The sequence below is a fragment of the Pseudoliparis swirei genome, chromosome 20, assembly GCF_029220125.1.
Source record: "Pseudoliparis swirei isolate HS2019 ecotype Mariana Trench chromosome 20, NWPU_hadal_v1, whole genome shotgun sequence".
In the NCBI taxonomy this organism is placed as follows: domain Eukaryota; kingdom Metazoa; phylum Chordata; class Actinopteri; order Perciformes; family Liparidae; genus Pseudoliparis; species Pseudoliparis swirei.
In genome coordinates this window covers 23,721,671-23,748,980 of record NC_079407.1, presented here as the reverse complement: position 1 = coordinate 23,748,980, position 27,310 = coordinate 23,721,671, and the positions used below count along the sequence as shown (strand labels likewise).

The window sequence follows — 27,310 nt, the reverse complement described above, 5'->3', positions numbered from 1 at the left end:
ACCAGCTGCAGAGAAATCCCCTGGTGGACTTGGCCCGATTTCTCTCTCTCTCTTTCATTGCTCTCTCTGTCTTTCACCCGGCTCTCTTCCTCTCTTCCTGCCTCTCCTTCTCGCTCACAAGTTGACTTCTGTTCGTCTTCAACAGTGTGCAACGTTTATTCGAAGCCTTGAAAGACTAGTTGATGGTCAGCGGTAGCCAATAGAAGAGACACCTGGGCTGCTGGGCACAGAAGGAGGCTTGTTCAGAGAGAGAGAGAGAGAGATGCTGGGTGTAGAGACGGTCCTATACATCAGACGGGACGCATGTTAGGAGCTTTTTATCTATCGCTCGCCTGTTCACTCGCCTTCGGTTCGATATGAAAATTGAGGGTTTCAGAGAGGGTGTATTAGCCAATGCATTTTTCCGCATCTCCCCAATAACATCTCTCCAATTAATAACCTGTCAGGTATTTAAAACTGTGTTCAAAGGCACATAACTTTGCCTGTAGATCCAAAAATATTCAAATATCCTAACTATGTCAGGGTTATGCTGAATTTAGGCTAAATGGGTATAAAATTATGCAAAAAAATAACCTCGAGTTTATGAAAATGTTTTTTTTTTCTTTACCTTAAAGCTACTTGAAGGGGATATTAAGTTAAAATGTAGTACAACAACAAACAAATATAAACTATATACAACTTATAACCACAGTGTAAAGTCATATACCTTCAATAAAGAGTTGGAACAAGCTGATATATGTGTAATGTTGCTACAGTTTTGAATAAGATCATTTAAAAAAAGGAAAATGCTACTTATGGGGTTTAAGAAACCTGGATATTTATTTCTATATATATATATATATATATATATATATATATAGCATATATAGCATTTTCCTTTATTTATATATATATAAATAAAGAAAAATGCTACTTAATATATAAATATCCAGGTTTCTTAAGCACACACATATATATATATATATCCAGGTATCTTAAACCCCTTAAGTAGCATTTTCCTTTATTTATATATATATATATATATATATATATATTTATTTATATATTGAGCTCTGTCATCAAGCAGTGATGTTTTTTTCAGCCGTCAGTAAACAGACCTTTTCTCTTTTTTTGATGAAACTCTGAATTACATCAACTGAAGATACGCCGTTCAGAGAACTTATCCTGAGGTGTTTAACCTCTTCTCTCTCTCTCTCTTCCTCTTCGTCTTCAGTGCCCAGCCAGCCTCCTCAGAACATTCGAGCCATTTCCGTAACATCGGACGAGGCGGTGATCACGTGGGCGGAGCCTCCCCGGATGACGCTGCACGGCGTCCTGAAGGGCTATCGCGTCGTCTTCTGGACTGTGTTTCCGGACGAAGGTGTGTTTGAGTGTCTTGTCACGTGACACCGTGATTTGGTCAACATCTCTTTTTGCCCTCGGTCCGAACGTTGCACACTTTCGTGTCCCTTTTTTTCAGAATGGGGGGAAATGCAAAACATCACCACCACCAAGGAGCAGGTGGAGCTCCGAGGCCTGGAGAAGTTCACCAACTACAGCATCCAGATCCTGGCCTACACCCAGGCCGGAGACGGCGTCCGGAGCAAAGTCCTGTACATCCAAACCCGCGAAGACTGTGAGTCCACATTTTTATTCGATCTTTCCACACAGATAAAAACCAAATAATACAGTGACCCCCCCACGTGTCATTTTACTTTAACCACACCTTCGGGGGCAGGTGTCAGGGTTTTCTTCGGTTTAGGTTTAGGCCGCAGTGTGGGAGGCAGAGAGCCAGAGGGGGGTAAAAGGAGAGAGGGGGGGGGGGGCTGAGTCGGTTTGCTGATTAAAACCTCTTTGTGCCATTACCAGTGCTAATGAGAATTAAGAAGCCAAAAAAAGTGTGTGTGTGTGATTAGGTAGCCTAAGGTTGTGGGTCCGTGCGTGTGAATACGCGGAAGTGGGTGGTAAGTGTGTGTGTGTGTGTGTGTGTGTGTGTGTGTGTGTGTGTGTGTTCGAATGTGTCTCCGCATGGGTGTGCGTGTGTGTGTGTGTAGATGTGCTATTGTTTGCGTGCAAGTCTTAGCTTACCACCCAGCAAAAAAGGAGAGGGATTAATTCTTTGTGGCTTAGAGAGAATTAATTTTGTGCTTACACTGGCGGGAGCCGTGGATTACATCCGTATCCGCCTCTCTCCTCTCCTCCCTGGGGCCACGCAGCAGAGGAGGAGGAGGAGGAGGAGGAGGCGGAGGCAGCCGTCTGGAGATGGAGAAAATGAGGAGAGAGAGAGGGAGGGAGAGAGAGAGGGGGGGCAGAGAATCTTAAGAAGAGCCATTTCAGAAAAGGCCTTTCTTTATTCTCACTCTATCTTGCATTTTATGAGTGGCCTCGCTGCAATAGGTCCTCGAATACGTGTGTTAGTCTTTCTGTGTGTGTGTGTGTGTGTGTGTGTGAGCGTCCTAATGCGGGGCAAGCTTAGTTTCTCTTTTGCCCTGACGCGGGTTGACACCGTGTCCAGGGGCGACCTCTTCGCATACGTTCAGCGCTCCGTGTCTCTCTCTCTCTCTCTCTCTCGCTCCCTTTGTCCTCCGTTGTGTCGGCAGCATACGGAAAAAAGTGTTTTGAAGGGTGGATTGTGCAAACAGACACTCCTCAGCCTGCGTCTGTCTCTTCGACACAAAGACAGTGAAGCGAGGACCAAAGGAAGCAGAGGTTCACGGTGGCGTGATTGTTCTCGCTCTTGGTTGAACGTGTGAGGAGTTCATCACGCCGTGGTGAAGCTCCTTGGAGTTACTGCATGTTTTCTTATTCTATCAGGATGTTTTAACCTCTACGTGGTCACGATAATTAATGTTACACCAAGAAACATGCTTGGCTCTTTTTGTTGATCTTATATGAACGATCATCTCACCTCTGATGAGCACAAACACTTAAAAAAAGACTTAAATATAAATCTAAATATATTATATACTGTACTATACTACCATATACTATATATTCATTCAAAGTATCTGGTCAGGGAGGCAATAATGCACAATGAGTTCTCCATGTGGCAACATGATATACTGTATGAGAGAAGGAGGTGGTGTGTTCGTCCAACCCGTGGAAACTAAATTAATATCAGGAAATGCCATAATTAGTTTTAAAAAACGCTCTCTAAAGGTGGGTCTTTTCATATTGCTTATTTTGTCAAATCAAAAGTCCAAAGAGAGGCAATTTATTGTAATATAAAATGGGAAAGCCAGCTCAACATATTTCGAGGAACCGGAACAGTCAATGTTTGCCATGTTTGCTTAAAAATTATGAAAGATCATATTAATCAATATTAATTAAAATGCCAGCCCTAGTTTATATGCAAACCAAATATTGCAGGATATATATATATATTAACTGGGGCTGGCATTTTAATTAATATTGATTAATATGATCTTTATATATGATATATATATATATATATATATTCTGCAAATATTGCATATTTTATATATATATATACATATATCCTGCAATATATATACATATATATATATGTATTTATAAATATATAATGTCCTGCAATGTGTTATGTGCATGTAGACTAGGGCTGGAATTTAAACTAATATGATTAATAAGATCTTTAATATGATCATATGAGTGTAGACTATGTAGTGGGTACACATGGATGTTTTTTTGTGCTTGCATCTTACATAACAGGCAACACCAACACATGAACAACTCTCCACAAAGATCATCACACACATGTAAAGAGATTAATTCAGCTTGCTGTATGAATGCAGCTGAAATATAACTGGATCACTAGTTTTACTCTGCCCTCCGTTTTTTAATACCCTTTATTATTCAGATCCCGGACCCCCAGCTGCCATCAAAACTATGCCCTCCTCTGCCAGCAGTGTGGTGGTGTCCTGGTTACCTCCTCACAAGCCAAATGGAATCATCCGCAAATACACCATCTACTGCTCCAGCCCCGGCTCCGGCCAACCGGTGAGTTACAAGAGAGTTTCAGGGCGGAGAATGAAATAAAAGAGGGGAAAAAGGGGGGAAGAGGATCATCCAAACATGGCCGCTGATGAAGAGGAAATGATAATGTATTCATGCCGAATACAGCTTCCGTTATACTATTTATATGACGCTAGGATGAGATTTAATATATTTAATTATAATGCTGTTCTGCATCGTGCGTTTGTGGATGTGTGTGTGTGTGGGGGGTCTACTGCTGCAGTCTGAGCAAGATGTGTGTGTGTGTGTGTGTGTGTATGGGTGTGTGTGTGAAATGAGCTCTCCTAATACCGCAGTGTGTGTGCGTGCAAGCTCAACCCTCCAGCCTCATTTACATATCTGCGTCTCATCACGTTGCCAGGACAACCTCATCTGTTCATCAACGAGGGCAGAAAACAAGCCGACCGAAAAACACACACTCTCACTTACGTACACACACACACACACACACACACACACTTAGAAATGTATCACACCATGCATAAAGAGGTCCATCTCTCTCTCTCTCTCTCTCTATATATATATATATATATATATATACCGTATACGCAACTAGTGTTTTTATATAGTGCAAATTTAAAGGCAAGAAATACTGTATATCCTGTTTTTACACACACACACACACACACACACGCACCATATACATACATATCTAGAATATGCATGCATTTTCTCCTTAGTCTCTTTCATTCACAAAATCCATCCATTCATCCGTCCATATCTCTCTCTCTCTCTCTCTCTCTCTGACGTCCCATCTCTCCGTCTATCCATCTCTTTCTCTTTCTCTCTTCTGAAGCCCCCATGCAGAGTGTGCGATGATTACTATGTAAATGAGTGCGACTGGAGAGAAGGAAGGAGGGATGGGGGGTCAGACACGCCGAGCGGGGAGTACTTTTGTTCCTCTTTTCATTATCTCCCTCTATCGTTCCCCGGATCACCGCTATCTCCACGCCGGAGGAATATTTTAATATCCGTAACAGCAACACACACTCTGTCACTTGCCCCCCCCCCCCCACCTCCCCCCTTCCTCCTAACATCTAACCACCCACCCACCCATTCATCCTTCCATCCTTCCATCCATCCCTCCACCCACCTACCCACTGGCTAATCCATCCATCCCTCCGTCCATACAACTGCCTGCAGTGCAGACTATATAGAGACAAATATACAAAGAGGAGGAGAAGAAGACATTGATATATATATATATATATCAATATAAAGATATTAATATCCATCTATCCATTATCAATACCGCTTCATCCTCATTAGGGTCGCGGGGGCGCTGGAGCCGATCCCAGCTGACATAGGGCGAAGGCAGGGGACACCCTGGACAGGCCGCCAGTCCATCTCAGGGCATATATTAATATATAAATTGATATATATATATATATATATTAATATATAAATTGATATATATATATATTGATGTATATATAGATATATATATATATATATATATATATATATATATATATATATATATATATATATATATATATATATATATGTTAGAGTCATGGGAAGAAATGCAGAGGAGATGTAAATGGAGGGTGGTACTGGTGGATAGATGGAAGGAAAAGACAATTGGGTTGGGCCCACAGATGACAGAGGGATGAAGAGGGATGAAGAGGCATGGCGGTAGGGGAAGGGTGGGATGATGCAGTGGGGTAAAAGGAAAATATAGAAAGGACTGAAACAAAAGGAATGGATGACGAACAGGAAACAAAGGGATGTAATAACAAGTCCGGTGGATTCCTCCGTGATGACCGGCTCATACATGTGGAAAAACAACATGGAACTGGAATCTATTGGCCCAGAATAAATGTTATTCAATAAATAAACGTAGCGGGCTGGGAGCGACCGTAGCGTCGCTGCTCTGGCCTCTGCGCTCAGTGACAACCCGTTTGTTGCTCGTATTGAAGGCCGTCCTTTCACCTGTGCAACCATATAGGGTCGCTAGATCCGCCCTACTGTCGCTAGATCCGCCCTACTGTCGCACTCGGTTTGGTCATATGATCCGGATCCGCCCGCACCCGCATCCGGTTCACACAGCGGTGTTAACGTTGCTCCTCTGACTTCTGCGCCTCGACTTTCCAAACTGGTATTTTCAAACCTGCAGCTCTTCGCGCCAGACGTACTACTTAGGTAAGTGTTGAATTGTGTTGCTACTGTCGAATTATGGCTAGTTTTCGAACTATCTCGGTTAGGGTTAGGGTTAGCTATCTTCTGCAAGTATACTTAAGCTCCAAACCCAAGGGTGCGCGATTGAAGCTGGGCAATGTAATAACGAGGAGCGCTAGCTCGCGAGCTAATAACGAGGAGCGCTAGCTCGCGAGCTAATAACGAGGAGCGCTAGCTCGCGAGCTAATAACGAGGAGCGCTAGCTCGCGAGCTAATAACGAGGAGCGCTAGCTCGCGAGCTAATAACGAGGAGCGCTAGCTCGCGAGCTAATAACGAGGAGCGCTAGCTCGCGAGCTAATAACGAGGAGCGCTAGCTCGCGAGCTAATAACGAGGAGCGCTAGCTCGCGAGCTAATAACGAGGAGCGCTCTTTTAGCTAAAAGTCATAGAAGTTTCCAGGTACACAGTTCGCCTTTACAGTTCTCAGTTGGAAGTTCCACCAAGCAGCACAACTGGCAGTATTCACTTGAGGCGACTGAGACCTATTCTCATGTTTTCCAAATGCTCATTGTCGTACTCCTGGTTATAGAGAACTTTAATCGTTGCTAAATTGTTTTCTAGTTGCTAAATTATTTTCAGAAGTTCTTGGAACAGAGTTATACTTCTGTGACTGATGACACTGTTTGTTTCTTTCCTCTGTAATTCAGGATGTTCCATTTGATTGAATTCTTGGACAGCAAAACAGTCGCAGTCGTGCCACAAAGCTGGTACGGTGGTGGTGGCTGCGTTTGGCCGAATTACCCGAGGGACGAAAGGGTGGACAAGGCGGTCCGAAGTGCCGAAGAACCTCAACCTGACTGGCAGACACATGATGTCAGAATAATTAGATCATGCGGTATGCTAATTATATTAATATTCTAATAATTAGCAGTTTAAACAAATCTAAAAAAACATTTACCTTGTATTACATATGGGGGGGGGGGAAAACAAGATTGTAATCACATTGTTCTGGTCATAATTCTGTACTTTTTCATTGTGTTTTGACTTAATTTTTAGATGATTACTTGGTGGCAAGGCGATGGTTAAAAAAATACTTGTCCTGTGGCACATCCGATCTCCATTCAGAAGAGGAGGCAATTCCTAAAAGGAGAAAGCCAATGCCTGTGTGAGTAAATGTGTATACATTTTATTCTTTAGAACTCTTTTACCTTAATAAAATAAAGTGTCTGTCATTCAATGTTATAGTATGACAAATAATTTAAAAAAATCCTAACTCTATTTCTAGCCATTTCTATGGGGACTCGGATGCAGACAGCGAGACTGAAAATCGGCCCCCCAAAAAAAACAGGGGTCCAACCACTAGCGGGACAGTTGCCCCTCCTCCACCACGGACTTCATCACCAGCAGGACAGCGAACAAGCCATGCAGGGGACACACCAACCTGGCGAGGGGCGAGGTGTGGTTCAGACGCCATTGCCTGCTGTGGTGAGCAACAACTCAAACGGCTATGGGATTCAAATTGAACCTTTTTAATCATTTCACTTCTTACAATGTTAACGATGGTAAATTGGATACGAGACATGCAATTCACATTGAATCCAAGTGAATATGATTATTACGATTGGATTAATGGAGTTGTATAACACCTGATGTTTCCATATTTGATGTAAAATCTCTTAATCGTTACCTTTTTTAAATGTTATTCTAATGTTTTTTTTATAGCTGCTCAAATTCAAATCCTGGCCATGCTGGAGACGCTTACACAGCAGGTCCAGCAATTAACTGCCAAAGTTGACAGCTTTGTTCGCCCCAGCGTGACACAAATGTCTGGTCAAGAAGTGGAGTGGAGAGACCCGTTTCCGTTGACCACAATGGAGGAAGTGGACCTGTTTGAGCAACAGCTCAAAGATCCAGCCAACGCTTTAATGAAGAAGAGTGTGGTGAGTTTTTTGTTGTTTTAAGAATCTCACGCAAAAGCTCATTAAAATCTATTGTTTGTCATTAACACTAGATAATACCCTGTTTGATGGTCATGTTTTTTAAAACAATATCAAATATTAATAGTACTTTTTCTATCCATTTTAGATTTCCTCCCTGGGAACAATCGGAGGACATGATGTAAAACGTGCAACGTGGAACATCCTCGCACGCATGTTCACTGATTATGTTGGCAAGTCCATTAATTGGAAAGGGGTTAATGGCAAAAAATCTTTCAATCTAATGACGTCCAAGACTTTGCTCCTGCGTAAGTAACTCATATATAATGAAAACAATTTTAATTCACCCAGAAGTCTTTCTGTTCAAACTTACGAATAACCATGTTTCTAAATAAAATGTTTGAATTGCAACTTTAGTCTCTACTTTGGTAAATGTTACTCGACTATATCTTTACATAATAGTTATATGATATATTAGCTCTATATATAGCATAGCACACTTTAAGTGCCAGACAGCCACTAGATTTTAGACTGCATGTCTGCTTTATGTTGCACTGAGTATTCATGTGATTTTGTATCTGCTTGTGTGATTACAGATGCCGTCAGACAGAATCACTCTACACATGCGTCCACTGACGACCAGGTCTTTAAGCACGCCATTAGGTGGTTCAACCTGGCAGCAGACCGGGGTAAATCCAGGAGGCGTGCTACTGTCGACGTCCCCCACACTGAACAGACTTAAAATATATCTTTAAGTGTGTGTGTATATAATGTTGTCCTTTCAAATAAAAAACTGGTTGATATTATTTACGTTTGCATTTTTTTTGTTTTTGCATTGAAGCATATATGTTAGCTTGATCTGTACTTAAAGTAATTGATCTGGGCCAAATGAGCTGCTTTATGGAAGGGTCAACATTGTATGAATATTGGCGGATACGGGGCGGATCTGTTCCGTATCTTGCGCGCTGTGCATTTAGCCTCCGATCCGGACCCGTTTTGCGGATCCTTTCTGGAGCCTATGACGGATCTGGAACAGTCAGTTTGCTATCTGTATCACAAAAATTACGTTCCCCCAGACCTAAAATGCAATTTGCAGTTACGTTTGACTGAAACGTATTTCTCTCCAAATTACGTTTGACAAACGTATTTCTCTCCAGATTACGTTTGACTGAAACGTATTTCTCTCCAGATTACGTTTGTTTTTGACGTATTATAATTACAAATACGTCTCTGATCACATATCTTTGCCGTTTGTTATCTCTCTTTTCTACAATGCTAGTATGAATTGTAAAAAGCGTCCTCTAGTCTTATTTATTATTATGTTCTATGTTGTTTCGCCTGCGTATTATGACAGCAATAATCGTTAATTGTTACGGATCATATGAATTGGCGTGAAGACTTACTGCTGGAGATCTCTTATTTTCTTTCTTTAGGTGACAATATTTACAGGCGTGTTTACGTATGAGAGTGTGTGTCTGTGTGTGTGAGAATGTGTGTGTCTCTGCCTGTGTGTGTGTGTACGTATGTGAGTGTCTATGTGTTTCTGTCAGTGTGTGTGTCTGTGTGTGTGTGTGTGTGTTTGAAACAATGTATTAGTTTGCATGCATATCAGTGGAAGTTGAAGGGTAAATCATGTTTTATTAACAATTCCCAAATTATTTCCTCGATTTTTCCGGGTACCTGCTCTTTTTGTTTGATGAGAAGTAAACACGCCTGTAAATAACCCCATGAAGGGTTTATTGTTTTGAGTTGTTTGACTGTTTACCATTTTCCTTATTGATTTTGATGTATGCCTTTTATATTGTATTGTTTGAATAAATATAGACGTTTTATACTACTTCCGCTTAACAGATAAATCAGACTTTTATTTTGAAAGGTTAAAAGGAAGCGCACTTTTTTTTAGGATAAAATGCGAACTTTATGGTATAGATTACAGACAGATGCGCATTTTATAACAACTTTAATAGTTGATTTGACCCGTATGGGACTAACTCTGTTCAGGTGGTGATAGTGTACGAGTTTTAATTAATGTATTGTCACGTAAAGAAAGAAAATAAAGGAGAGTCACCAGCAGTAAGTCTTCACGCCAATTCATATGTTACAACGCTTATTGCTATCATAATATGCAGGCGAAACAACATATAACATAATAATAAATAAGACTAGAGGACGCTTTTTACAATTCATAACAGCATTGTAGAAAAGAGAGACAACAAACGGCAAAGATACGTTGATCAGAGACGAATTTGTAATTATAATACGTCAAATACAAACGTAATCTGGAGAGAAATACGTTTCAGTCAAACGTAACTGCAAATTGCATTTTAGGTCTGGGGGAACGTAATTTTTGTGATACAGGGTTGACCTGTGAGCACCTGTCAGCCGGGAATAAGTCAAAGTGTCAAACGGTTATGAAACGTGGTTTAGAAGGCGGCGCTTGGTACACACTACCGTGTGTTAAATGTGTGTGTGCGTGTTTTTGTGTGGTATTCTAGACATAGCAAAGGCCAGCGGCACAGTAACAGGCAAAGGTGTGTGTATGTATGTGTGTCTATGTGTGTATGTGTGTGTCTGTGTGTATGCGTCTGTGTGTCTGTGTGTATGTGTGTGTATGTGTCTGTGTGTATGTGTATATGTGTATATATTTGTGTGTATATGTGTATATAGTTGTGTATGTGTCTGTGGGTATGTGTGTGTACGTGTGTATATGTGTATGTGCATGTATGTGTATATATGTGTATACATGTGTGTGTGCGTATATGTGTCTGTGTAGGTGTACGTATGTGTGTATGCGTCTGTGTGTATGTGTGTGTGTGTGTGTGTGTATGTGTCTGTGTGTATGTGTATATATTTGTGTGTATGTGTGTATATAGTTGTGTATGTGTCTGCGTGTATGTGTGTGTACGTGTGTATATGTGTATATAAGTGTATATATGTGTGTGTGTGTGTGTGCGTATATGTGTCTGTGTATGTGTACGAATGTGTCTTTGTGTGTGTGTGTGTGTTTGTGTCTGTGTTGTGTGTGTATATGTGTGTATATATGTGTATATACCTGTATATGTGTTTGTGTGTGTGTGTGTGCGTGTGTGGGTAAGGTACTATGATGCGTATATGTCTCGACAGCACACACATGGCTGGGTTAAACACACTGCAATTACACATCCACCTCCAGGTCACGCCACTGTGTGTGTGTGTGTGTGTGTTTGTGTGTGTGTGTGTGTGTTTGTGCCTGTGTGCATCCATTCCCTCTGCTGTTCGGTGGATCCTCTCCTCTCAGTCATTTCTGATGCCTTGTAGTCGATCGGCCTCATTAGTGTTCGACTGTTTGTGATATCTCTGACTGACTCATTTGTCCGTCGCCCATTGTTCTCCTCCGTCTCATCCCTCTGTTTCTCTTCCCCGAGGAGGAGAGGGAGTTGGCTTCATCCCACATTGTAACCCTCCCGCGTCTCTCTCTCTCTCTCTCTCTCTCTCTTCTAGTTCCTATCCTCATTCCCTCCAGCTCTTTTTGCCTTCTCATAATATAACGTGCCCCAGACCCTCTGTGTACCTTCATCCCCCTCCTCCTCCTCCTCCTCCTCTCTTCTCCTGCACTGGCTTGGTTTACATTAGAATGACGTTCACTTGCTCCTTCACATGACGTCCGCCTCTCCAGGAAAGTAACAAAATGATCTTGGACCAGAATTTACTTTGTGCTCCTCAGAATATAAGATTCAATGCAGATGTTCTGATACATCACAGTGTTAGATCAGAACAGGGCAAACTAAAAAAGTTTATTATTTTAATAGTTTTGTATCTTCAGGGTTCGTACGGTCATGGAAAACCTGGAAAAGTCATGACATTTAAAAAATGGTTATTTCCAGCACTGGAAAAGTCCTTGAAAAAAAGTGTCATCCCAAAACTTTGAGAAAAGTCATGGACACTTTTTATATTCATATGTTCATTTATTTGATGAAAAGAATAAACATTTGTATACATATTTACTCTTTTAATCAAACAATTGTGTCTCATTCATTTGTGTCATTTAACACCCGAGATTTCACAAAATGTTTGCTGTTGGAAATTTGCTTTAAATTCCTGTAATATCCCTATTTTAACTTCTTGGTTTTGTGATCCTTTCAAAATCATAAATTTATTTTTTCTAAGTATTTAATATAGTTTATTGTGTGGTTATGTACCTGAAACACTTGCTCAATTCATTAAAAAGTTTTCAAGTGGAACAGAATAAAAAGTGAATATATTTCAGCCTACCATCAGATTTGTGTTTGGATTTAAAATAGAATAGTCCTCTATCGTGTTTAAAGTTGTTATCATATTTTGTGACATGTGTTACGGCCTCTCTCGGTTGCCTAGGGTTACACAGGCCTCAACATATAAGAGATACAGCCTTGACAACGGTGGAACAAAGGAGGCAAACAACTCAGGTGAAATACTAGAGCGGCAAACAATGAATATTTATTTGCAGCTTTAAGGCTTAGCAAAGGTAAAACTAAAACAGAAGCCAAAAGGCGTCAGGGTCTCCAAGGCCAACACAATAAACCAAAACCTGCACGCTAACGACAACATAAAGGTCACACTGAACTACCGGAGTAAAAGGAAAAAACAATACTGAGCTCCCTGTGTCACCACAAAACAGGATAAAACGGATGTCAGAGAACCCCGACACAGCTTCACCCAAAAATACACAAATGGAGGCCGACACTTAGGCACCAAGCTACTGAATGTTCACAGGTCAGAGGTCAAGAGAGAGAGAGAGAGAGAGAAGCACTTGATCTGGGGGTATATACACTACCGCTCAAAAGTTTGGGGTCATCCAGACAATTTCGTGTCTTCCATGAAAACTCACTTTTATTTATCAAATGAATTGAAAATTGAATAGAAAATATAGTCAAGATATTGACAAGGTTAGAAATAATGATTAATATTTGAAGTATTAATTTTGTTCTTCAAACTTCAAGCTCAAAGGAAGGCCAGTTGTATAGCTTATATCACCAGCATAACTGTTTTCAGCTGTGCTAGCATAATTGCACAAGGGTTTTCTAATCAGATATTAGTCTTCTAAGGCGATTAGCAAACACAATGTACCATTAGAACACTGGAGTGATAGTTGCTGGAAATGGGCCTCTATACACCTCTGGAGATATTTCATTAGAAACCAGACGTTTCCACCTAGAATAGTCATTTACCACATTAACAATGTATAGTGTGTATTTTTGATTAATGTTATCTTTATTGGAAAAACAATGCTTTTCTTTGAAATATAAAGACATTTCTAAGTGACCACAAACTTTTGAACGGTAGTGTATATGACCCGCGGATGGATCACGTGATGCCTCTCAGTTAAGTCAACATGGGATGTTTAGCAGGCACGTGCACAGACATTTTGGGGGGCAGGTGCTCAAACCAAAAAAAAGGGCACCCATCGGCAAAATGATTTTTATATTTATCGCTGTAACTTGAAGTGAGCAAGTAATTGAAACGCATTGTGTCGTGAGAGGACATGAGAGCTAAACAAAATGAAATGTTTTCTATTATTAATTACAATTAGTTTTAATTTACAAAATGATAGGAGCGAAAAATGCCATAAAATAAACAACTAACTAACCTCGACCGCTCGGTCATGCCGTGAAATATCAAACCTCTGTAAAAAAGTTATAAAGCCTCAGTCTGATATTTCCCGGCATGACCTCACTCTGGGTTAGTTATTACAAGTGTTGTTTTTTCTTGCGTTTACTCTTTCCACCCTCTGCAATACTCATACAAGATTGATCTTTGTAAAACTGGAACAGACAAAACAAAGAGAAACATACCACATAAAACAGCGGTTCCCAAACTCAAGAATGCCGCGGCCCAATTTGAAATCTGAAAATCTTCTGCGGCCCACCCAAGCCTTTAATCACAACTCTCATCAAAACATAAACTAGGGATGATTAAATGACCTTCAGAATTCAACCGATTAAAAATGTATTAACCGATAATGTATGTTTTGTATACCATTTTCTCCGGAGCTCATATATATTTACTTTAATACGACAAGAGGGCGCCCCATTGGACATTGTTTTGTTTGGCGGCGCCTTTTGTTGAATAACGACAGGCGGACAAGAGCAGCCGTTTCGAGCGAGAGCCTTATTGTTTTATTAATCTGTTCGTTTCAATTGTTTGTGCTTCATCAATTAATGTTTCACATAACTAATGTGCCGCTAGAATTGTTCAAATAATACTTAAACTAAGAAAAAGATGTACGTTTTGTATCTTATCAAAATTGTATTTATTGTAAATGACCTCTCGCGGCCCACCTGCAGTACCTTCGCGGCCCACCAGTGGGCCCCGGCCCACACTTTGGGAATCGCTGACATAAAACAATGTGGTACAAGCATGTCGGGGCGAAATTCTCACAAGAACTCAAATAAATGCCCCGTCGGATATCAAAACACATTTGGGGGGACTTGATGACAGAAAGAGTAACTTTTATTCTTAAATGCTGATGAATGAAAAAAAAAAGGGGCTCCAGCAGAAAGGGCACTTTTCTCATCCAGGGCAAAAGTTTAGTGATGTTTAGTATATATATATAATCTCTAAACCTCTCCTTGTGCTTCTCCCCAGCTGCCCAGTGAGTACGAAGCCAACCCGGAGCTGCTTTTCTACAGAATCACTCACCTCAACCACCGGCAGCAGTACCTGATCTGGGCCGCGGCCGTCACCACGGCGGGCCGCGGGAACTTCAGCGACAAGGTCACGGTGGCGCCCGCAGCCAAGGGTGGGTCCCTCAACACGCCGATTCATCGCGAGAGGCTCACGCTAGAGCGCTCGGGTGCCGAGTCGACGGCGTTCCGGTCATTTACGGATCAAAAAGACGTCTTTGTTAGTGTTAACATTGTGCAAAATGTTAATGGAGTGACTTATTGGACACATCAAAGTCTGTGTTTATGGGTCCAGAGAGAGCTCGGCGAAATCTGATCGATGTTACGAAGAGTCGGCATCAGTTGGGTCTGAAGACTACGAGCGCAAATACAATCTGGGTGTGTGGAGAAGGAAGTGAGCTCACAGCCCGATATACACTACCGTTCAAAAGTTTGGGGTCACTTAGAAATGTCTTTAATTTTCAAAGAAAAGCACTGTTTTTTCAATAAAGATAACGTTAATCAAAAATACACTATCTACATTGTTAATGTGTTAAATGACTATTCTAGGTGGAAACGTCTGGTTTCTAATGAAATATCTCCAGAGGTGTATAGAGGCCCATTTCCATCAACTATCACTCCAGTGTTCTAATGGTACATTGTGTTTGATCATCGCCTTAGAAGACTAATGTCTGATTAGAAAACCCTTGTGCAATTATGTTAGCACAGCTGAAAACAGTTATGCTGGTGATATAAGCTATACAACTGGCCTTCCTTTGAGCTTGAAGTTTGAAGAACAAAATTAATACTTCAAATATTAATCATTATTTCTAACCTTGGCAATGTCTTGACTAGATTTTCTATTCAATTTTCAATTCATTTGATAAATAAAAGTGAGTTTTCATGGAAGACACGAAATTGTCTGGATGACCCCAAACTTTTGAACGGTAGTGTATAACCCGTCGTCATCTCAGCGCGAGGCGAGAACCGTTCGAGGCAGGAAGGAGCGCTGGGAATATTACTGGTGTTGTTGCATCCAGTCAGTTTTTAGTTTTAGTTTTTTTTCAGCGGGGCATCACGAGTTGACAATGTTATAGAAGTGCAATAATAAGTTTATTTCCTGTATTACAATGGGTATTTATTCACTGCTTCACATCAAAATAACGTCTTATATAATATATTTTGTTTTAAAGAAAGGCCTGTTCTCATTTTCTAACCAAATGTAGCCATGTATTTTGATTTCTACCTTCAAATCACCATATCTCTGGTTGTTAGATGGCTGGTTGACACCACACCCAGTGTCATTGTTTTTCCAGACATGTTGTACTTGTTTTCTCTCTTTCTCTCTCTCTCATGTCATGTCCCTCTATGTTCTGACACTGATACTTAGTATTCCTCTTCTGTACACGTACGACATCCCTGACCTTTGACCTCACATCGGATCACGAAAAACTCCCAAAAAATAGAAAAAAATAAACATCTCACAGGGGAAAAAAAGTGAAGAACCCTTCAGGAGAGCAACAGAGGAGGATCCCTCTCCAGGATGGACAGAACAATAGATGTCATGTGACCAGAATGAAGCGTCACTGTATTAAGATAAAACTATTTAGTGGCATAGGAGTGTATTTTTCAAGATCCAGCTGCCTTCATATATACAGACCGATGAGTCAGCAGAAAAGGCCTTAACGAAAGAGAACATGGGACACACCTCGTCTACTTCTGGGAGCATACTGGCTATCTGTCAAGTGCCTAAATGATGATGTTTCGATTCTGAACTTTCTCCATTCTCTCTTTTTGTTACCTTTTCAGGCACTGTGGCAAATACAAGACCCTCTCTCTCACACACAGACACACTTTTTAACTCTATGAACCACGTTAAGTGTTAAGTGCATGCACGGGTTAATTACTTCCTGTGGCTTTAAATATATACAATGCCAACTACAGTTTGATGATCTCACATTGTCTTTACAAACCCATCAGACAAGCACCTTAAACCATTGGTCGGTGTGATTTTACATTCAACGTGTTTTCAGTTTGACAATAAATGCTAATAAATGTCGGTGTTGCATGCTTTAGAGCAATGATTTTTAAACGCTGCGCCGTGAGAGATCGTCAGGCGTCAAAAACAATATTATTTCATTGCCGCAAATAATTTGCCGTTGTTGAGCGCCTGCAGTACAGTGGCCGGCTCAGTAATTAAATAGTCTTCCGTGCCAGTAGGTGGCGCGATAAATACCTTGTACATTTAAGATAGTAGAATAAAAAAAGTACATAAAGCCGCTTTGATCCACACAGGAGTCCGATGGTATGTGTGTGAGCTGTGGGAGGAGCCTCAAAGGGTTTTTAACCAATGAGAGCTGCGCTGATGCAATGCCGCTCGCAAGTGAGCGGCTATATTTTAGCACCTGGATTATGAAGGTAGATTTGTATCTTTATTACGCAAACTACTCCAAAAAAAGGTTTTGAGAGCAAATTTTTTGTTTGTAAGTAAATAAATTGTTAGATTTGCGAATGAAACTCGAATTTGTTGCTGCAAATCAAAAATCTTTGTTCTCAAAATAAAAAAACATTTGCTCTCGAAAAATGACACTGAGGGCTGCTGTGTTGACAGTGACTTGCAGCGTCATGTTAGCCCACGTTACATGCATCAGCATTAAGCCAAACTCACCAATAGAATCTCCTCGCTCGTTCGGCTGCGTAAGCCCCGCCCACTACGTCCAAACTCAACTCGTAGATTTTCGTTTTGTGAGCGAAGGTGTTAATTTGAGAGCAAATATTTTGGATTTGCAGCCACACATTATAGTTTCATCAGCAACACTAACAATTAATTTACTTACTGAGAAATTTGCTCTCAAAAAAACCTTTTTTGTTTGTTTGCGTCATAAAGACACAAATCTACCTTCACACCGAATGACGGTGTTAGGATCTGGAGTTTCTGTCTCGTTTTTTGTCTTATTTTGAAGTCCTTGTGTCGTCGCTCTCCCTGTGATTGTCTGCCCTGGTCCTGATTGTTTCCTTCTGTGTGATTGCTGGCCCCGCCCTCATTGTGTCCACCTGTGTCTCGTTCCCCAGTGTCCAATCACCTTCACCTTGCCTGTGTATGTAAACCCTGTTCGTCTCGTTCCCAGCGTGGCTTCGTACCGTTTAGTCCGCGTTTTGTCGTCCTGTCTGGTTTGTTGAATTAAATGTTGTTTTTTGCAGTTCTGTCGGCATTTGGGTCCTCGCTCGTTGCGACATCCGTGACACCTCCTGACACACGGACTCAAAGTGAAAAGCTGCTCACAAGCATTGACAACATATATAATGGATTCCGCTCGAAAGAGCAGCTCCAACATCATGTTGAGAGTGGCCGTCTCGACATGTTGCCCCTCAGAAAGGAGACGTCAACACTGCTGCGCTGTGTGAGATGCCAGCTGCACACTTAAAAGCTCTCGAGGAGAAGTTGGAGACCTTCGGACCGTTTTTGGTTGACCGTTGCCAAGGAGTTCCCCCATTCTTGCAAACGAGAGCAATTTCAACATTGCCCCGATTATCCACAACATATCTTTGTGAGATGAGCTTTTCAAGCATGGCTGCTGCACTAAAAACAGAGAGAGAGAGAGCTGTGGAAGAAGAGCTGTGTGTTCATCCAAACAGGCCAATTTTAGTAAGCATCAACCGATTTAAGAGACTTAAATTGTCAGCACAGGTTTTTGACTGATGTATTAAAAAAACAATGACATTTTGTAACTTGATTCGATTTTTTTATTTTTATTAACAAATGTGTCGCGGCTCAAAAAAGGTTAAAAAACAAACAAAAACACTGCTATCTAGTGTACCGAGGGTTACGCAATCACAATCATAACCACCGTGTTATAGCCGGGGAGGGAGAAACACAGGAGTGCCCTTCAGCTGCGGCCGTGTTTCTCCAAACCAGAAGTGGCTGATGCCTGAAGAACTCTTGGGAGAGCGGGAACCCGGGGACGACAATCCAATTACAGAGCTGTGAGACGCGTGACAAGCGACCCGCGCCGCCACACCGGCTATGCGATACGAGGGAGGGATCAAAAACATCTTGTTTTAAAAAGCAGCAAAGTGGTTCTTCAAAAGGATTTCTGATTGTACGACCACCGAGGGTTGATTATGGCATGTGCATATATTCCTGCTATACTCAATAATGAGGCCATGGGTTTACACACACACAAACACACACACACACATGTGTATGTATGAAAACAAATGCACAGGTGCCACGTAACCCCCCCCCCCCTCCTATAGCTTACATGTCATATTAAGTTAGCATTAGACTTCGCTCCGCCGTTATTAGTCAAAGCACAGTCCGCCGTCTTTGTCCTCCGTTGCCTCCTCCAGAACAGCTTCACCTCCTCCTGGACGCCGTTGCTGACCAACACGTACAGCACGGGGTCCACCACGCAGTTCAGGCTGGACAGGGCCAGAGTGCACGAGAACCAAAAGTGCATCTTCTGTTCGAACTGGCAGTAGCTTCCTTGCGGTCGCGCGTCGTCGCTGTCGTAGAAGACGAGCGAGCGCGTGAGCAGCAGGACGTGATACGGGGCGAAGCAAATGGAGAAGATGCCGATCACGCCGAAGGACAGCAGGCGGACCTTCCTCTTGGCCGGGGCGCTCAGGCCGGGACTCTGGCCCACGGTGGCCAGAACCCTCCAGTAGCTCAGCGCCAGCACCAGCAGGGGGAGCAGGAAGCCGACGCCCACCCGCACCAGGTTGAACCCGGCGACGGGCGTCTCCATGGGGTAAGTCTCGTAGCAGCGGTCGTTGTCGTTCGCCTCGTCGAGGGCGTCGGTGAGATTGTCGTTGACCAGCACCACGATGTGCAGCGCGATCACGACCGCGTAAACGGCGGCGCACTGGGCCCAGGCGCAGCGGGCCGTCCGGCGGGTCTTGGAGCGCAGCGGGTAGGTGACCACCAGGCAGCGGTCCACGGAGATGCAGCACAGCAGGTAGATGCTGATGTACATGTTGGAGTAGTAGAAGAAGCCGGCCACGCTGCAGGACACGACGCCGAGCTCCCAGTGGTGGTCCCGCCGGTAGTAGTTGATCCAGAGGGGCATGGTGAAGAGGAAGAGCGTGTCGGAGAGCGACAGGTTGAGCAGGAAGATGCCCAGGACGTTCTGCCGCCGCACTTGCTGGTAGATGGGGCCCAGGGTCAGCACGTTGAAGATCAGGCCGGAGACGAAAGCCAGGATGTAGACGGACATCAGCAAGTCGCTGATGGCGCTCTCCCCGATGTCGACGCACGCGGTGGAGTTGGAGGCCGTCGACGCGACCGTGGCGTTCGTTGTCATTGTTTCTTTCACTTTTCCTGTTTAGAAATTCACCTGGAAGAGAAAAAAACCCATTTCATTTAGCTTTTATCTTACATTCATACACCGTAGACCAGACATGGGCAAACTACGGCCCGCGGGCCACATCCGGCCCGTTAGGCTTTTTAATCCGGCCCGCCGAACTTGTCCAAATCGCGACTTTGTTTACTTCCGGTGTGCGTTGGCGCGGAAAGAACTCGTCACACGAAACCCTTCACCGTGATTTGTCAATCCGTTTGTCTGTCAACATTTCTCGAAAAATACCAACCAATGAACACTCAGTAAATCACAAAGGACCCGCCCACCACACAGGTGAGACTCATTTAGAAACAGCCGCAGTGATTTTGGCAGCAGCGGAGCCTGGAGGGGCTGCAGAGCCACGAGGAGGAACACGCAGCCAGAAGAGGTCCACCTGGACCGGGTAAGAGTCTTTACTACACGTTACGTGTCACGGTGTCCGTCACGGTGTCCGTAACGTGCGCGGTGCTGACTAGTCTTGTATTTTACAGAGAGGATTCACCAGCGCCTGCAGCGCAGCCTGCAGCTCCACCTGCCCGGCCAGCAGAGAGCTCTCGTGACACGATGACATGATGTTATTATAGTGAAGCTATATTGTAAATAGTCAATAGTTGTGTTCTGTTTTCTATTTCTCAACATGTATATAATGTAGAATTTATTTTATGTACAATACATATTTATAAAAATTAATGTAATGGTCATTTTTTATTTGCACACACCCCATGAAACTTTATCTGCAATATGAAGTCATTTCTCAGTCTATTCTTTATAATTTTGGTGAATGTGTGACAGACGCATCATTTTTACTCAAAACGGTAATACAAAATGTGGTTTTCCTCATTTATTTAATTCAATTCAGTTTATTTATAGAGCCCAATTTCACAAATTACAAATTTGTCTCGGAGTGCTTTACAATCTGTACACATAGACATCCCTGACCTTTGACCTCACATCGGATCAGGAACAACTCCCAAATAACCCTTCAGGGGGGAAAAGGTAGTTCGACTATGTTGAGGAAATGTTACTTCCTGTATTCTTGTTATTCTTAGTTTGTACTCTAGGTTGAAATGCACTTATTGTAAGTCGCTTTGGATAAAAGCGTCTGCTAAATGACATGTAATGTAAAAAAGGGAAGAACCCTTCAGGAGAGAACAGAGGAGGATCCCTCTCCAGGATGGACAGGTGCAAGTACATGTATCTAGCATTGTATTCAGATATTTCACTGCTTTTGTGAACCTATGACCTTTGGTAAACCAATTTCAAACACCAAAACAGTTGGTCCACATGAGTAAAGGTGTGTTTTCAGAAGAGATATGAATAATTTAAAAAAATAGAACTTCAATTGTCAGCTTTAGGGTCATATTTTCTCGAGTAAAGCGCTGTCAGTCTGTTTGTGACGGGGTTCATACACATGCTGACCAGATGACGCCAAGACATCGCCCTCACTTTAAAGACCCCTTTCTAGTTTCTGCTGCAGGCAGGATATTTAATACAGTCTATCTCTCAGGACAATCCGTCCATTATTTTGCGGGGTTTAAAACAATTAGAAATTATTGAGCTTGAGTATTTCGTTGGGTAATTTGTTTTGAATGTTGAAAGTGATTCCATTGATCTCTTTCCAGTAAATGTTGATTACTTTAACTTTGCACCTTAAATTGAAATGTATAAAAAACAGACGCAATCTCCAGGTTAAAAAAAATTACATTGCGTGTCCAAATGCTCCTGGCCCGGCCCCTCTGTCACATTTTAGAACCGAATGTGGCCCGCGAGTCAAAAAGTTTGCCCACCCCTGCCGTAGACACAGCTAGGAGCAGTTCAGGGTCAAGTGTCTTGCTCAAGGACACGTCGACTAGGGCGGGGATTGAACCGCCAATCCGGGACCTGCTAACCACTGACCTACAGTCACTCTTTTTATAGTCGGTTTCACATTAAGAGTTTTACAGTTTGACACAAGTTAACTCCTACGATACCATATAACCCATAATATATCCAGCGTGGACATTTTGGCCCCCCCTCATCCTATTTGCTGGTTCATTGAGCTCAAGAGATCATAATCATTTGGTTGTCATGTGATGTTTCTGAATACGAGGAAATGTAGCTCTACAGTGTGTGGTTTTTGGGCACACACACACACACACACGCATTGAAGGCTTAGTCATGCACCTTAACGATAACAGTTGGCACCCACAGTACAAATAAAATTTAAGATTGCCAAAATCTTTCTTATTGCTTCATCATGCTCAGTATGGAGAATACATGTCACATGCATTTCTTTTACAAATGTTCTGTTTTTTCTCCAATTTATTTTTTATACAGAAACTGAGAACATTGAGGAACTGATCTTTTCTAACAGATGAATTAGATGCCGACACCTCCGCTTCAAACCAAATTGTTCACATTCTTTTATGTAAATGATGCTTTTTTCTCTTTGAATTGATCCACTTACGCATCCCTGCATGGTCTAAAATTAAATCATGCGTGGCAGCGCAGACTGAACTCGCTAAGTGAGCATTTGCATTTTACTGTATTCGGTGCTTGATACAACTCACAAGGAGAAGCAACCAGTTATTACTTATATAGCCTTATAGAGACTGACTTATGCAACAGGCATCTCCCCTGTGTCACAAACCGGGCCGGCCATGTTCACAGAAAGGGTTTTATTCAACTTAGACAACATAACTTAGTAGAATAAACAGTGGCGTGTGGAGTCTGTAGTTTCCATAGTGGAAGTGAGTGTGATATGACAGGGGTGTCAAACTCATTTTCACCGTGGGCCACATCTGCATCAGGGCTGCCCTCAAAAGGTTGTCACTGAAACATATAATTGCATAAACTACTACCCAACATATTATTAAAATATTGTACAAAAGAAATGTTCTCTAATATTATAACATAAATCCATTTAATTTGAAACCTTCAAAATAAAAGCACAGGATATTGTTTGTACATTTCTTGAAGAAAAGGTGATTATAAGTCTTTGAAGTTGTCAGGGGCCACATGAAATGATGTGGCGGGCCGGATTTGGCCCACGGGCCTTGTTTGACATCTGTGTTGTATTGTGTCGGCCGGGCCATCTCCTCCGAGAGCGCGCGCGAAAGAGAGCGAGAGATGTTGAGACCAGAGGGTCTTTTAAATGCAGCACTGGCGGCACACTGGGCCCAGGTGTTGCCAATGCTGCTGATTACCTCAGGTGTTTCCACTCTTCTGATTACCCTTGGCCACGCCCACCCGCAGGGACACGAGCCGGTGGCACAGAGGGTCGTCACACCTGAACAGTGTTGCCAGGTCCGTGGTTTTCCCGCGGAATTGGGCTACTTTTGAAGTGTTGCCGCGGGTTGAATTTTTTGTCCGCTGGTTCGGGTAGACCTATTTTGCATGCAAATTACATGAATATCTTTAAATTAAAAATCCATATTTTAAATGAAATAATTTATTTATACCCAAATCCTACCAAACTGACTCCAGATCAGCACGTACACACATGGACATGGACTTTAAAAGCAGTGTATATGGTTTGGCACGGGCATATTTTGAGTTCTGATATTGGGCTGGTTTTTGGGCTGGTTTTATTGGCCATTGGGCTGGTTTTGATTGGCCATTGGGCTGGTTTTGTCACACAGACCTGGCAACCCTGCACCTGAATAAGTAATGTAACCTTCGTTCATCTATGACGGTCAGTCCCAGTTCATTGCACAGCTGCGCGTGTGATTCAGAGATATTAATCTAGAAAATATCATCAGAAAATATATAATAATAAAGTCACTCATCTCTACTTTTATGTAGTCCTTGAATGAAGGACAAAGACAACATGTGGTTGCTATTTTTATGTAAAAGAGAACTCAATCGCTTTCATGAAGATGTTATATATAGATTATATTCGTGTCAATTTCCTGCCTCTCTCGGAGGTTTCAGCATCAGGAAATGAAACCTGGAGCCTTGTTGTCTCTATCACATAATATGTGTTTCCTCTCTAACTTCTGTGTGTCTGGGCTCGGCCCCGGTGCGTTCAGGAACCTTCTAATGTCATTAACGTCTGGGCGGAGAACAGCTGCTGCATCCCAACTCGACAATGAAGAAGCCATTTAGAGTCAGACTGTCTTTAGTGGGCGGTAATGTGCGGCTGCGCGCGCGTGGGAGGCTTTCTTCATAAGTGTGTACTGGCGCGCGTGTGTGGAAATGGTTTTGATTTAATGGATTACTCATAACATTTTTTTTTAGTAGCGTGTGTTGGGGAAACATGACTGACTGGAAATGTTTTTCTCAGAAATTAGCTTCTTATTTTATTAATTAAAAAAGTGGTTTAGTCATCAGTCTGGGTGCACACATCTTCCCCTCTTACTCACAAAGGGCCGTGATGAGTGAGCTACTCACGTCTGCTTTTTACTATTAATGTGGTTTTTTTCCATTCTTTTTCCTCTAAACTACATCATTTTAGCTTTTCCTCTGTAAAAGTATTGTGTCTGTTTTAGTTCATGACATCATCCCACTGTAATCCTACTTTACACAGCGGGTCCACGCCAACTATTTGTTTGTTAATATAACCTTGGTTGTTATTACATCACCGTGTTACCAGGAAGGCTTTAAAAGAGTAAAACTTCAGCCTCTTCTCTCTAAAAAGGGGGGGAATATGCCATGTCTCTTCTTCCAAGCCAAAGGGAACAATATGATTTATTTAATATTTTAATGGGCTTTCCTCCCAAAATACCACAGCTGCGGTTCAAAGATATCACATTCCACCTGTGCGGAATTATTTCTGTTATTTTTCACATTTCTAGCCTAATTATTTCTCCTCACACAGACTCGAGCACATGCCCCCCCCGCCCCCCCCCGACAACAAAAACAGGAAGGATGATTAAAGTTTTCACACTAATTAAAACACCATAAACAATGAAAAAACATCTCATTTTTAAAAACTTTTTCCCCCCCACCGTTACAGTTTTTAACTAGAACGGGCACTCGGTAGAGCGCATACCTTCGCATATCACAAGATTGGGCATTGAATTATGAACTTGTTGGCATTAGTTGCATGCCAATTGGATAAAAATTGACCGCGCTATGGTAAAAAGAAGATTTTAACCTATCCATGACCTTGACCTTTGACCCGATTGATCCCAAAATCTAATCAAATGGTCCCTGGATAATAACCAATCATCCCAGCAAATTTCATGCGATTCGGTTTAATACTTTTTTAGTTATGCGAGTAACACGCATACAAATAAATACATACATAAATAAATACAAGGCGATCAAAACATAACCTTCCACATTTTCAATGCGAAGGTAACAATGAAAAAACATCTCACTTTTGTAAACTTTTTTTTTCTCACCTTTACAGTTTTTAATAACAGTCCAGTACGATATCCCAACCTCTCACCACCAGAACTGTAAATCAATCGCCTCACCTGTTGTTGGAATAAGTCGTGCGTCTCGATTGCGAAACAAAAGATGTCCGCTGCTGGGTGAGGACCTTCTGACACATTCCAGAGCTGCTTCTAGTTCAGCCCAGGAGGGTCGAGAGGGCGGTCTTCAGAGCCTCTTTAGTCCCGCGCGGTTCTCTGGAAGGATCCCCGACATCGATTATTGCCTCTATACGACACAGCTTCAGCTGTTTGTGTTGTTTTTGCTCTGGTTGAGGCGACTTGCCAGTTGACAGCCACAGTGGAAACAGCAGCAGGGCTGTGGAAGGGATGAGGCGAGGTACTGAAGAAAAAAAGAAAACAAAGGGGGAAGGCAGAGTGGAAAGAGACGTCCATCACTGGATGTCAGCAACGTATTTATAGTCTCTCGGCAGAGCGCCTGCAGATCTTCCACACGAATACAATTATTGTACATCATGTAAACCAGTGTGAATATCAATCCTCATGATGGGGTTTTTTTTCTCTCACGACACTTTGGAACAGTTTAATCCCCTTAGAAACAGATCATCCTTTATTATTGCCGTGTGTCAGAAAAACCGAAGCATTTCAGCGTTAACCTCGTAAAAGTCAGGAAGTGGGCCGAGGGTTGATTTACACGCCGCGAGCTCGGGGGTCGGAGGAGTCTGGTAACCCCCCCCCGTGTGTGTGTGTGTGTGTGTGTGTGTGGCAGAGCAATATCACGAGGCTCTCGTTATGTTTGCGATAAATAAAATGCGACGGAAGCCTGCAGCCGGTCTGTTCGGGTGTGGAGTAAATATTGATAGCAGTTGTGAACGTCGTGCATGTTCCTATAAGCAAGAATGCGTACGTCTAGGTTCACTATGGGAGCGGCTGAGAGGAGGGAGAGAGCAAGGTATATGTTTCTCTAACCTCGACACCCTCCATCCATCTCTTTTTCTTCTCTTTTTTTGGCTGCGCTCACGAAGGCCAAGTCAGTGTTTCCCGGTCTGTCTCTGAAATGAAAAGGCAAAAGGGGAGAAGAATGGTAAATGTGTTTGTGTACAAGTGCAGCTGCCAGTTAAATTTGTTTAATATTAGAGAGAGAACCTCACACGTCTATCGCGTTGAAAGGCTCCGGTTGCCGGGCAGAACGCGACAGTTGTTGATGTCATGTGGAATGTATTAAATCAACTTTCTGGACATGGTATGAATCAAAAAGAGGATTTTTTTTCTCTCTCTCTCCAAGCGACACACTAACAGGTGTGCACACATTCCTGTAGGAACGTGTGCACACTATATGTTTATCTAACTTTCACTTTTCATGATTCGCCATCATTTTTCCAAAAGGCAATTTGATAACATAGACTTTAAAAAAGGATTTAAAGTCGATGTCAAAACACCACTCTCAGGCCCAAAGCCTGTATTTAAATTAAATCCACAACATTTTGCTTCTCTATACAGTGTTTGCTTGCGGAAGAGTGAACTTTAAAGGAGTCTGAATACTTTCCGTACCCACTGTGTATATATATATATATATATATATATTCTTTCAGAGCTTTTCAGTGCTGCATGTATCTGAAGTGCTCCTGCTCTATGCAGCAGATCACGCGTGTTAAGATGTGCATAATAATACATAATCATAATAATATGATCAACCACCCTTTGATTCACCATGTCGAGCTACAACAGTATTCATGAATATAGGTCGCAATAAAACATTGCATCGCAAAATAAGTCATTTTGTACCCTGCAATAACAACGTGTAACAGCCAGGCTGTAGTCACGTCCCGGTAACCTCATTATCCTGCGTCTCGCTCTTGAAAGGAAAGTGTTGGAAGAGGAGGAAACCTTCGTCACGGGTCCATGATCAAGAGCTGTGGAGTGGGCTGACATTTGGAAGATTGTGGCCCTTGTGAAAGATTTATTTATCATCTTCTTTTTGTTTCGTGATAAGCGTCGAGGTG

The 27,310-nt window shown here is 42.3% G+C and overlaps 2 protein-coding genes and 1 long non-coding RNA gene across 3 annotated transcripts in view; 2 read left to right on the top strand and 1 right to left on the bottom strand.

Moving 5' to 3' along the window:
• LOC130211319 (cell adhesion molecule DSCAML1) overlaps positions 1–15,069 on the top strand; it is a 104,603-nt gene extending 89,534 nt beyond the window's left edge. Inside the window, exons 19-23 of the mRNA XM_056442059.1 lie at positions 1,214–1,366; positions 1,430–1,615; positions 3,818–3,957; positions 14,634–14,863; positions 14,967–15,069. Coding sequence (XP_056298034.1) covers positions 1,214–1,366; positions 1,430–1,615; positions 3,818–3,957; positions 14,634–14,863; positions 14,967–15,069 — 812 coding nt within the window. The remainder of the gene's footprint in view (positions 1–1,213; positions 1,367–1,429; positions 1,616–3,817; positions 3,958–14,633; positions 14,864–14,966) is intronic.
• LOC130210632 (uncharacterized) lies at positions 6,044–7,299 on the top strand. Its single transcript, XR_008834839.1, has 3 exons — positions 6,044–6,117; positions 6,801–6,988; positions 7,150–7,299. It is a non-coding gene; the product is annotated as an uncharacterized LOC130210632 (long non-coding RNA).
• A 986-nt stretch (positions 15,070–16,055) lies between the features above and the next one.
• gpr184 (G protein-coupled receptor 184) lies at positions 16,056–25,678 on the bottom strand. The gene is made up of 2 exons (XM_056441989.1): positions 25,392–25,678; positions 16,056–19,986 (listed from the first exon to the last, which is right to left on the bottom strand). The coding sequence occupies exon 2, from the start codon at positions 19,951–19,953 to the stop codon at positions 18,916–18,918; it is 1,038 nt and encodes a 345-aa protein (XP_056297964.1). The 5' UTR covers positions 19,954–19,986; positions 25,392–25,678; the 3' UTR covers positions 16,056–18,915.
• Between the last annotated feature and the right edge of the window lie 1,632 nt (positions 25,679–27,310).